Source organism: Battus philenor, unplaced genomic scaffold (genome assembly GCF_028537555.1).
Source record: "Battus philenor isolate CCGP_79_NKW_IND1 unplaced genomic scaffold, ilBatPhil1.0.hap1 SCAF_5, whole genome shotgun sequence".
Classification (NCBI taxonomy): domain Eukaryota; kingdom Metazoa; phylum Arthropoda; class Insecta; order Lepidoptera; family Papilionidae; genus Battus; species Battus philenor.
The window spans coordinates 11,796,463-11,809,947 of record NW_027181715.1 but is presented as its reverse complement, the minus strand read 5'-3'; the positions used below and the strand labels follow the sequence as shown (position 1 = coordinate 11,809,947).

Sequence of the window (13,485 nt, the reverse complement as noted above, 5' to 3'; positions counted from 1 at the left end):
GCACATATAAAAACCATCAACGTTAATTACAATAAATAATTCACACCGATGTCTTTTGTTTATATTAGAACTCATTTTTATTAATCTAACACACCCAACTTTATAAAAAGTTTTTTTTTTTTAATGTACACCGTTTTAGGGGACCTCGAATACACCTCTAACTTATTGTGAAAAATTAGCATTTTCAATAAATTTTTCACGTGTCTTTTTATTTTCAGTGTCTTCTTCCAGTCTTAATATATTGTTCATTCACTCATCTAACATAAATCACATAATCTAACATTCTTATTAAATCTTAATTTTCCTTCTTTGCATCGCCTTTCATCCTGTTCTTAATTATCACAGTGTAGGTCTATCATATCTATATACACAATCTATTCTTATTTAAATAAAACTTAACTTTTTTATTTGTATCACAGATTTATATTTATACGCGCGTTCTCTATGCCCAGCGTAAAAGAGACCAAGGAGATTTTAGAAACTAGGAATACTACATCCCTATCTCTAGAGGATAGCGTTATCTTGTGTACGTCCATATTTCCCTCGAAACGATAAAACTTATACTCTTAAAAATTGCATATTTGGTCTGGAAGAATCCAATGCTATAGCCTCCGAAAAAGTTGTCACACATGTTCGACACCTCACCAATGGTCCCCCCAACAAAGCACTGCCTTAGACAAAGGTTACCAAGAGCTTTTACTTAAAACAAGACTTGCTTAACCAGCGTCAAACGTAATTCGATCGTGATGCAAGTTTCTGTCTTCTATCTTCTTTACCTTCCTTCTTCTAACTACAGTAATACCAAGTCCGCATGGTTGTGCCGCCCGGCTTTGTTGTGGAGTTACTTTAATTCATTCAAATCAGATCTTTTCCACAGACCAGCCATGTATCGTTTAAGAGAGGAAGACAAAGATATGACTACTACAGGTCTTGATTAAGAAGGAACCAATCAAAATATCATTTTTCAACTCGGTTCAGGTGCAGGTTTACCACAAGCTCCACCTCCACCCCAAAGTCCCCACGGAAGAACAGTAATTTACGAAAACGTACCCTAAGGTCTTAATATGACACAGAGATTTTAACCAGTAAAATTTTCTCTTTTGTCTAACGATTGAAAACTGTCTTCGTATACTCTCCTCTGTTTTGTAACGGCGGATTATCACGGACTTACATCGAAAAAAATCTGCACAATGTTCCTTTATCATCGCTGCATGACTCGACTAGTCTGGCTAGTGATGGCCCCTACGCATCACCGTCTCGAAAGTGGTATAAACCACTACTTCTACTCTTAAGGAAAGACACACCGGCACTAAACGCATTTGATTTCTTTACTTTTTTTTAACAAACGCGGAAAAGGGACTCATAAGTCGTTACCCAACCGAAGAGACTAAGAATTCGAGTACCCAAGTCTACGGTCTTCTCTGCCTCTTTTGATAGAATTTGGGCCTTGGCTCCTTGGCTTACGGTGAAAACATGATCCTTTCGCAAGATGAACTTTAACAGTAGCTGCAAGATATTAAAAAAAATATATATATTTATTTTTATACCCAGATACATATAATTAGAAAAAATTTGTCAGCATTTAATAATGTTTTTATTATAGTAGAATGTTGAAAGTGCCTTTACATTTTCTCAAAGGTTACCATAGTCCGCATTTCATTTGACACATGAAAAATATGTAAAAGATACGATTTTTTTTAAATTAATTACATGTCTCAAAACCCTTTGAGAAGAAATAAATCGACTTAAATTTTTGATAAAATTTATTTTAGTTTAGTTTTGATTAATATTTACATTAAGTATATCCACGAACATGAGATCGTCATGCATCGAGGTAAGGTGAAAACGAAAATTTGTATTAATTTACAAAATTTACACCTTTTCCAAACGTGGACGTGTGCAAACTTGAACATAATTTATAGCAACGTACATTAATCATTCCTATGTTTTTAAAGAATAAAGATCACATCCAAATTTGCACATATTTCACATTTTTTAAATGACCTAAGCTCAAATAACACTGAAATAAAATTATAGCGCACTCTTCCGATTCCGGTATTGGTTGACGCCAATAAATCGAACCTATTTAAAATCAGCTTAAAGGTGATTTGACTAATGAACATGTAACCTTTGATTAGATTCTCACAAAATTACCACCGCTTTAAAAGCTATTTAAAATAATAATAATGAATCAGCTGTGTTATTTAGACTGAAAAGAAAAAAAACTTGTATCTCCAAATTGATCTTGTAATTCAAAGGTCAACCGCAAACGGTGTTCACGGCTACAAATTAAAAACAAAGTGGCCAAGCAGTAAACATTACATGCAAATACTTTTTTACTAAAACTTTTTGTGTGAAAACATAATTCACAATACTATATGGTGGGTTAGTCCAAGGTAAGATATTTTCACAAAAACCAACTAATGATCCCTTATGATAGAAATATTTTTAATGGAATTATAGATCAAAAACATGTACATTTCCGTCTCCCGTTTTTGCTTTTATGGGCGTGTATGGAAGAAGACTTCCGGTAGCGTATATGTTGAATCTAGTAAGTCTTAAAATAATATACTGTAGGATAATTAAGTAAATACTTCACATCTATAAATAACGAATTATAATAAGAACACTGACAACTGCATTAATGTTTTTAGTTCTAATGTATAATTTCTTGTAATAAAAAACCAAACACCGCTAAGAAATCTGACGTAGGCAAATTGATTGTCGATGCATTTATTGTCGTGTCAGTTATTGTTGTAAATGGTCTCTCTCTCTCTCTCCCTCATTCTCTCTCTGTCTCTCTGTCTGTCCGTCTGTCTTTAATATAGAAAATATATAGACTAAAACTGACTTTTATTCCCTCGCCAAAGAAAAAGTGATACATATACGGGTGGTTTCCCACGGTCACCTTTAAACGTGAATATAGAGTATTGCTGGTATTACAATACTTTAGTTTTTTTTCGGTACAACTACTAGGAAAGGAATATCATTAGTGCGCCGATCGAGGGCCATGAAACAGAAAACAACACCTTCGTTGTCAAAGTATTACATTCAAAGGATAGAATTGTGAGAGTTTCAAGGCATATGTGAGCGTAAACTTTATTGTTCCCTGTTAGATCTAGACAGACCTGCGTTTTCCAATGTGAGGAATACACCGCACCGGGGAGCAGTTTGATTGTTCGAAAATGAACTCGACACAAGATCTTGCCTAACGCTTTAATATAAAACTACATATGTTACATAGGGGGACGTAAGAATTTTTAAAAGGCTTAGGTGAGGGCATGGCACAAAAATGGTTGGAAAACACTGAAATAATTCGCTTTTTACCATAAGGAAGGCTGAGTCGGAGTTACTAATGAAGATGGCACTGTTGAAGTCCTGGTTGAACAAGACCGTTGGCCCATTAGGCAATCAAATTGAATCAAAGAACATTTAACAAATTCCCGAACTTACTCTTACAGCACAAAAATATCCAGTATCTTGTTTTCGAAATACTCTTATAAACAAAAACAATTTTACTACAAGATTTTTACCGCAATATTAGAAGAAATGCTTTAAAAGAATCTTAAGGAATCAGACTTATGGTAAATCTTTATCATCGCCATCATGTACAGTCGAAAAACGCCCGCTGTTAGACACAGGCCTTTCCCAAATACAACATTCTCGCAACCTTGACTTTGTCATCGATTTACGACAGGTCTAAGAAGACTCGAGGTCACCTAGAGAGAAGAACAAAGAAATTGTAAAACGTTTTCGAGTAGCGACCACGTCCCTGTAGACGCGGCTAAGGTAGGCCCCCATTAGGTGGTATATTTATAAATAAATAGTTACAATTAAATTAATCTAAATGAACAAAAGATGTTACACATTTTTGTCAATTTGTTGTAGTAATCTAGTCGGTATCTAGACGACCAGAGGTAGATAAGTCACGATAAATGATAATGAAGTGAAGGCCAAACGTCTATTCTACGATTTATTAATCGATTTGTAATATAAACTGAAGGGAGAAAATACAACCAATACACTGCACACGGTTAAGAGATATAAGATTCAAATTTGAATACACAAATATTAGTTTCATTTTAAATCAATAAAGCTATGATGTGGGAATCATAGAAAATATGAATTTCAATCATAAGTTGGTTATTGTGTACGACCATCATGAGACCCCAGGCAATAACGACTCGTAAATTAGGTTGTTAATACTGACATGATCCAAAAGGAAAAAAATTATAACAAATGAATTGTTTCAATATCATCATCATTTAATCACAGGGAAGCGCAATGCTGAACATAGTCCTCGCCCGTAGATTTCTAATAGGACCTACAGGACCTGCATCGTTTCTTAACATGGAAAAAGTCCATGCCAATCCGCTGGCCCCATCCAAAATCCGTTGCCATCTGTTCTGCGCTCTGTATGTCCCTACCAGTATCACTTCAACTTGCCAATCTGCTGGACTATGTTTATTACAGTCGTTTGTCTTCTGATCTCCTCATTCCTGATTCAATATCGCAGAGAAATCCCAAGCATGAATATTTTCATGAAACATGTTATAATTTCAAAATCTTGAAATTCTATTGTGTGTGCCACCAAAATATTAAACAAACTACACAAATACTTTCTTTTCCTTCCTAGGTGCGTATAAAAAATTTTTATTGGAGGAATAAAATTCACCTTACATTTTCCTGTTTTTTATTCGTTTCTTGACTATCATTTTAAACTACATATCTTGTCAGAATCATAAGTTGTAACGCTACCGTAATACCTACCGTCGAGTTTTTGTCCTGGAATAGCAATATTTTAAATACTTTTTCCGTTAAATAATGACTTGTCAGATTTAATTCTCTATCGATAGGCAAAATAATTGTTTATTTTTTTTTATTTTTGATACTGCAACGAATGACCTATTTTCCATATTAATAGCATAAACTTGTTGACACAAGAAACAGCAGCTGGTGAAGCGTACTTTAATTTCCGCAGGCAATGAAATTATTATGGATAATGTTAAAAGATACAAACACAAACGTGAAAGGTTTTGTATAATAAATGGATCATGTAAGTAAATAATTATCTGCAATCACTTAATATCTTAGAATCCGAAAGTATAGTATGTATGATCGAGCATTGATCATTTACTTAAAAAATACCGCAAATATTTTGCTATCGAGGTATATAATTAAATAATACTCACATATGTTATTATAACAAAAAACCTCACTGATACAAAAACAAAAGACTAAATTAAGACACAGGAAGTCATGCTTCAACATTTTGAACAACGAATTGAATGCACTAAAAATAATTGAAGATGATAAAATGACTATAAAAGGTCACCGCTTGTAAATTATAAAACCACAGACCACAATCCATCGGTATTTTATAGACTTGTATTAGAAGCTCATTGTTAACAAGATCAAGGTGTTGGCCATGAAGAGACGAAGGTTTGTTATGGCATCGCGTTGACTGGGACAAACGTTTTTTTTTTTACCTATTCCAAACAATCTTCGCCAACGTTTTTATCTTCGCGGTTGTAGGTAGTCAGTTTTAATTTACCATACATAAATCATGAATAAGAAAAATCTCAAATTCCCACTTTTTGTGATAATATCATTCTTAGAGGAAATGTTATCTAAAAATTCTATCCATTTTTCCTCAATACGAATATAAACGTTTTAACCTTTAGTTTGCCTTGTAATAGATTTCTTTTCAATTGTTTATAATTATTATTTTCTCCACACTCTTCTCCTATTTTTTAATTATTCAAATTTATAAAGATAAAGGCATGTGAGTTATTACCTTGTAAGAAATAACTCAAATTTACGAAATATGGTGACTAAAGAATCATGTAATATGTTCAATCGGAGTATTGAAGACAGCCATGCAAAAGTCACTCTTCGAAGTGTCCCCCGAAGCGGCACTACCTTAATAGAGGTTTTGGGCTAGGTGCCTTCTGCTCCCTGCAGCCTTGAACAGGCAGAATCTCTCTGCCTGTTCAATGAATGCCTCTTGGGCATTTGCAGATTCTGCCTGTTCGGTGAAAGTATGTTCAAAAAGAATACTTCAAATAATTCCAATATTTTTATTCTACTTTTCTTAATGTTATTGTGTACCATTGTATGAGCAGTGACAATATTTTTCATTTACCACTGGGCTTATTTTTATGATCTTTCTTCTTTATAAACTATATAAACAAATTAAAATCAGTACCGATCACATATGAAGTATACATACTGCGAAACATGATGCATTGTATTATGCACTATCATAATAGAATATCATTTTTAATTATGCCATAATTTTATAACACAATGTTAAAAACACGACGTTTTTTTACTTTTAAGTTCTGAATAAAACAAACGTTCAATGTCTAAACCTAGATCTAGGTTTTATGATGCTCGGAGTTCACACCTTAAGCGGTCATTAAGAACAAGGTGATGATAATTGAAGATTTGATTTTTTTAAAGCGTCATATATAATTAATTGTATTTAAACTCTGCCCGCGACACACTTCGCAGTAATGCCAAGATATTTTATTACTGTGATTCGAAGAATTGTGTAAGTATTACTTAAGTTCTTGCAGTATTTAAAGCGTTTATATAAAATGTAAAAAAGTAAAAAAAAACTCACTATGGAATAGAGTTACTATTTTTAATAGTTGATGATACGAGAAAACTGCGGATCTCATTACATAAGACAAAACGAAACATTATGAAATGAAATTTGAAAAAATGAAAAAGAATAGGTAAAATCCAAGCATCTGAACTGGCACTAAAAGTCAAGAGTATAAGAATTCAAGATTGCTATAACTTAGAATATTAATTAAATAAGATTTAAATTTTATTATGCTATACTAAAATCGAGATTGTTGATTCAAAGGGGCATGTAGCATGATTTTAGTTACATTTGAATAGCAGCACCGCGGGTAATTCCGTTAACCTTCGTCGCGTTGTGATTATGAAGATTGTTTTAATAATGATAAAATGTCCCGTAAAGTAATTTAGTAATAACTATTTTCCTTGAACAATTAATATCTAAGCATTTTATAAAATGAGTGGCTTCTGATTAATAATCGTGACTGCTTTAATATATTTACATCGAGATGAGAAAAGATAAAGATAACGATCGCTAAGTTTCGCGGTTTTAAATTAGGGTGACCCCCGCCTTCCTATTTGGGAAAACTGTCTCATTTTAAATAGACTTTCACGAGTCCTGTAGATTTTTAAAAACTTTTTGCTTTTTAAAAATATCTGTTAGTCTTATTTGAAATAAAATAATTAAAATAATAAAAAGCTGTATAATAGTGCAACATTTTCTCATACGCTGCTTTTACAAGACATCAATATGCTTTCATTTTCTCCCGACCTGCCTCAATGAAAATATGGTCACTTTAATTTAAGGAAATAATGAATTTGTGGTGGAATTTTACCACCGATGATTGGTTTATTAAAAACCGTGCAAGCTCCGAACTAGTCACTAAGTCGCCTGATTTTACTGTAATGTATTATACTAGTTAAGGCGATAAGTTTGAGCTCAGTCTGTCGAGGTTTTGAAAAATCCTAAAAAATGTTATTACTCGTCACAAAAATTACGACTAAAAAATATAAACATTTAATATTTATGTACAACAATTATTTTTAAATGGCGTATAAAAGCCGGCGCTTTCATTTTTATTTTAAGTCATAAAATTTCAATTATAATCTTCGTACAGCGCCATCTATTGGCGCAGTCAAACACTATTAGTTAAACAAAACATCGTAACTTGGTTTGTAATATGTGTACAAGATGTCGCGAACTTACGCTTATTAATTTACACAATTTTTCAAGTCTCTTTCGAGGTTCATATAGTACCGCATGATTTTTAATATGTATAATAAAAATATCATTAGTGCCGAAGTTGTTTTTCTTATTATATTTTATATATATTATCTCTTTATATATTACTAACTTAATTTAAAAGTAAAGTGGACAATATTTTGAAATTATTATCATTTCAAAAAATGCTATGTAATACAATAATAATAAAACAAACAGGTACACTATTCCTTATACAATGTGATGCTATTAAAACAAAATGTCCACATAAGTATCGGATGAAAAAAGCCATGGTATATCGATAGTACAAATATATAATATATTTGCCTTTCCACTCTGGAACAAAATCAAATATTCAATGTTGAGTGGGTCACGTTACGTGGTTTTTAACATAAAATGTTTATTCTGGGTAAATAATTGTGTACAAAATAGCATGTTAGTAAATTGACAACTACGTTTATAAATAGTTTCCTGACGCAAAGATTTGTTTTTTAAGACGATTTGGCAACTTATGTTTACACAAATTCGTCCTTTTTCAAACTTGAATACCAGTGATCAAATTGCTAACAATTCTGTTAGAATATTAGATGTTAATAAAAGACTAGATAATATTGTTGAAATGAAATTATCGGTTAGATGCTAAAAATATGATTTTTTGACATTGGGAAAGTTGCGGCTTCACTAATATTCACTATTACACATTTAATGTCAAAGTAAATGAAATGCGGAGCTTTATTATCTATTTCCGCAGTATGAAAAATTGGCATTAATCACCGATGTATTAGACATTTTCGTAATTCCATTCACCAGCAGGTTACGATCACTACGATCAATGCTGCTGAAATCTCTGTACCGCGCCTAAAGAAATCAAAGCGAGTTGGAAGCCCAAAAAAGGAGCATGAGAGCTGCTGCTACGTTGACGACGAATTGACGGTACGGAGCGGCCGATATTCCCCCTCGTCTCGCCGCACACGAACTAAGGCGCGGTACAGTGATATCGGTTGCACTATAGCATCCACGAAAAACTAGTCTAAATAATATTAAATTGAACTTTCACCCCTTTTTAAAGCTGTTACACTTATAACCTATCAGTCTGTATGCTATATTTGTGTGAATAAATATTTTGCACACAAATTGAATTTAGTACATTGTAAATAATATTAAGAATGATTTCCCAAAGTTGAATACCTAATAAATAAATAGTATTCCTAATAGGCTTTTTTGTATTTGTCGTTAACAAACACACTTTGTGATCAATAAAAACTAATCACGAACAATTACTCCTAATTCGACAATTCCGAAAATTTTCTAATTACCTTGTCTTGTGCATAAGCGAATATTATTCGATTTTACCGACAATTGTGTTTACGGCGAATTAGAAAATGTGACAAAAACTAATGATTTAATTCTTAATGATTACGAAGTTAGACAGAAGTGACGTTGTGAGATAAGAGTGGAACTGTGACCCCAGTGATTGGGAATAAGGACCGTCAGTTCCCCTCTGACTCAATTCATTTGTCAAACGCAAAATGTGGAAGTGTTGTGTTATTTTGTTTCCCCTTTTTATTTTTGGATTTGGACAAGGTATGCAGTGTTTATATCAAATTTCAATGCCAATTTTATTAATTTTAAATTTTATACTGTTAATCCATGTGTAACGCTATTTCTTATTAATTTTGTGTGTAAAAAGTGGTTTTAAATGGATTGCGGTTACGGTATCATACGTAATAATTACGTTACATGTAGTAAACTAAATAATGAATAAAACGATAATAATCATTGTTAAATTTTATATTTCTATTGTAATAATATGTTTGAGTTAAAAATTTTGCAGATTGTCAATATTTAAATAATCTCATTGATATAAATTTATAGTGATATACATGAACATACTTTGAAATTAAACAATGTAATCTAAGAATGATAAACAGAACATATTATTCACGTGCCGACAGCAACTAGGAATTCATCACAAAAATAACTTACTTTTAGGATATCAATAACCTAATTATTAACTTTAGATGAGTTTATTTGATTACAAATTACGCAAAAATTATAATGCAGATCTACACAAAAGTAAATTATCAAAATTTAAGACATAAATATACCCTTATGTGTGTAAGTATATATAGAATGATTGGTTGTTGTGTAAATGCTCAGTCAATGCTCGTCATCATAAACTTATAAAGTTTTAGGCCTATTTTAAATCACCCTGTAAATTGTATATCAATTACAATCTATAAAGTGATCACTTTGAAATATGTAACTTCTAGCAGTAGAAAATCTGCTGAGACAGATTGTAAAAAATTAATTATTTTAATATGTAGTAATTCAAAGGTTGAGAATACTTTTCTTTACTTTAGTATATTTACTTTATTTATCTTTTCTGAAACCATTGAATTTTAGATATGGTGTACTATACATTAATTGACAATGAATGAGCTATATATGGTATGTGTATAGATACATTAGTGCTTTCACGTGAAGCAATAATCCTGTTTATTTAGAATGGAATTCAATATTACATAAATTTATTCACAATTTTATTTACTAACATCATTACAAATTATAAAATGAATAATATTAAATAATTGAAATTAAGTAATCACACGAAAAAAATTTTGTTTCATTTAATAATATTTCAAACTTCTGACACTTACAGATGTTGCGAAGGAAACACATACCGAAACAAAACTTGCCGAAGGAGAAAAAAAGATGAGTGAACAAATTCTACAGATTTTGGAGCATTTTAAAAAACCAAATCCAGAGGGAATCCCGGGAGCAGAAGTTCCAGATCCGTACCCTGTTCCGGACATGAAGCAGTCCGTATCACTTGGTACCTTGTACTTTAAGAACACCGCCCTTTACGGAATAAGCAAATTTAAAATTCTTTACGTCGACGCTGAAATAGGTGCTATGGAGGTACGATAAATCATATATAGGTGTAACCTAAATACAATGCTAGTTTTACTGTTTCGTCGTACACACCATGTCTATTTTAATACCTACAATTCTTGAAATTTTGAATAATAGGTTACTAAACTATTTTCTGTATATAAAAACCACTATGTACTAAGAATTTTCAAATATGGTCCCCTAGACCTGAGTCCCCCCCCCCCTGTCCCCTGCGGCTATAACTAATAACTTTGCCGTGGTAACTGAACTTTTTTTCAGATTCCTACAAGCTATTTTATAGGTAGGTATAGCTTACAGTATAGTATTAGTTACGGCCATAATGGTCCAAGACGATGCTCTTAGCTGTCTCCGCGGCACCCGTGTGCATTGCACACCCAGCACCGTAGGTTAAGCAGCCGCTGCACCTCGCCTTGCCCGCGATACTATGAATTACACCAAAATTATGTTTTACACTACCCAAATCTTAACAAAAAACATTTATTTAATGTCAATCTTTTTGTGATAAATTATTCAATAATAAAATTGTAAATTATAACAAAAGCGTTAATGAAACAAAGAAATATTAAAATAAAATATATAACAGGAAAGACAAGCATTCTTTATAAATTACTAAATATGAAAAATTACAAAATGTGCGTTACCTATAGAACAACGTAATCGCAATATATTAGTATAAATATTAATGTTTGTTGCACAATGTATAATTCTTTAATTTTTTAGGTTCACGCTGCCTTGGCAATAGATAAACTGCAGGCTCTAGGAAATTACACCCTGTGGACATGGCTGAACAAAGGTCAAGGGCCATTCACCGTTGACATCACTGGCATCAAAATCATAGCTAAAGCAAATCTCGGCGTCGAAAGAGATGGAAGATTACAAGCACAGGACATATCCGTAGATCTAAGTTTCACCAACATTGCTGTAAACTTCGAGAACTTGAGTTTCTTTGGCAGCATGTTTCAAGGTGTCGTTAATTCAGTCGGCCCTTTCCTTTTCGATTCTATTAAACCTTATATACTTAAAGAGGCATACACCAAAGCAAGGGCTGCTATTAATGAAAAATTAGATGAAGTTACTGGAGACATGCAATTTCCTAATTCCATATCCCCTCTCGATATGGTAATAGCCGACGCAAGAAAGAAGGTCAGGCAAATGGATTGGGACCCTTACAAAGTTAAAGATTATAATACAACAGCTAGCGTTTTTACAATAACACTAAGCAACACTTGGATAATGGGCATTTCGTCTTTTCATAGAGTCGGCAATATAACGCTAAAGTTAGAGAACAACACAGTGATAGCCGATTTTGAAATTGGAACACAAAAACTTCAAGGGATTACGCAATGGGAAATATCTGCGATAAACGGTCTGTTGTCAAGAGCGGGCACAGCGTCCTTCTCAGTTGAATACATAAGTGGAAGAATAGTACTAGCACAGCCTCTAGACACGAGGCAAAAACCACAGTTTAGAGATTTAGATCTCGAACTTGGCAACATTCAAGTTCGCTTCGACGGAGCGGGTACCCTTGATTACGTAGTCGAGTTCGCTGTGAACGTGTTACCGAATTTGCTTAGGTACCAAATAATGGACGCCTTGGAAGGTCCAATTAAAGAGAGAATGCAACAGGAGCTGAACAAAATTAACGTGGAGGAAATGATTATACAGGAATTACCCAAGATAGATGAAATGCAAAAACAGGGTTTCAAACTATCGGCACTGCGCGTTGCAGACGATAAAGAAGAAGCTTTCGATGATGACGAATTCTTCAATTTTTAATGAACTCTTTAAATACGTATATGATTATCATAGCATTTTTAAAACAAATTAATATTCTTTATAATTTTTTAGCAAAAAAATATATTATTGATTTAGAAAAGTTATAGTGTTTATTTAATCACCAACGAAATCAGTTTTGGCATCGATGAAATAAACAAATTAATTATATTTTAGGTACCATATCTGTAAACTAAAAGCGAAACAAGCTTTATGTGGAATTTATAATAAAAGAATATCAGTGATATATTATCATTAGATTATATCGTTTAAATAAAGATGATATTCTTTAAAATAAAATCCAAGTTAGACATTGAAATAAATAATTAGAAATTGTCAGTATTCGTATAGTGACCATTTTAATGATTTTTATGAGCTATCTGTAGCTCTGCCACAGATCGCCACATTCATGATCACTGACCGACAAAATGGTCAACAAAAAGTTGTCTTTATATAAACCGGTACGTAACGGTGTAATCGAGATTTGAATCCGAAGAAGGGGAGCGATTGTAACTGCACCTTAGAACTTATCCGTGCGATCCTCTTCGGAGTTTTTTGATCATTTTTGTTCAAATTGACTATTAACTTTAAATTTTAGTGTTACATTCAAAGGACATTCAGGTAAATCGTGTTCATGCTTAAGCTAATACTATGTTTAAACAATGCAAAGAATCGACTATACTTAAGATATTAATATTTACTTATGCATACGTGCACGAGTTTTTTAAAAGATGCTAATCGAATAAACACATCAGATGATTCTAGAAATTTAAAATAATTATTTACGCATCTATATAGACATAAAGTGATCATAAGCATATTTTAAGATATATTACTATAACCGTTTCTGTATAGAGTGTACCATACATTAACTCACAGCAAATAATCTATGCGTTTACTGTTTTTAAATTTTTATTTCTATGACCAATCACCCTATGTACAATAATATTTCGGTTTTATATAAATCGATATTACACATGCTT

At 32.5% G+C, this 13,485-nt stretch overlaps 1 protein-coding gene across 1 annotated transcript; it reads left to right on the top strand.

Moving 5' to 3' along the window:
* Positions 1–9,196: 9,196 nt before the first annotated feature.
* On the top strand, positions 9,197–12,596 carry LOC137929823 (uncharacterized). Its single transcript, XM_068772933.1, has 3 exons — positions 9,197–9,397; positions 10,476–10,735; positions 11,450–12,596. The coding sequence occupies exons 1-3, from the start codon at positions 9,343–9,345 to the stop codon at positions 12,503–12,505; spliced, it is 1,371 nt and encodes a 456-aa protein (XP_068629034.1). The 5' UTR covers positions 9,197–9,342; the 3' UTR covers positions 12,506–12,596.
* The last annotated feature ends 889 nt before the right edge of the window (positions 12,597–13,485 follow it).

What these genes read in the sequence shown, in the direction of transcription:
- LOC137929823 (XM_068772933.1), top strand. Translation starts at nt 9,343, where the DNA reads ATGTGGAAGTGTTGTGTTATTTTGTTTCCCCTTTTTATTTTTGGATTT. An exon ending in TATTTTTGGATTTGGACAAG is followed by an intron (nt 9,398 to 10,475) that starts GTATGCAGTGTT and finishes TGACACTTACAG; the next exon opens with ATGTTGCGAAGGAAACACAT. An exon ending in CTGAAATAGGTGCTATGGAG is followed by an intron (nt 10,736 to 11,449) that starts GTACGATAAATC and finishes TTAATTTTTTAG; the next exon opens with GTTCACGCTGCCTTGGCAAT.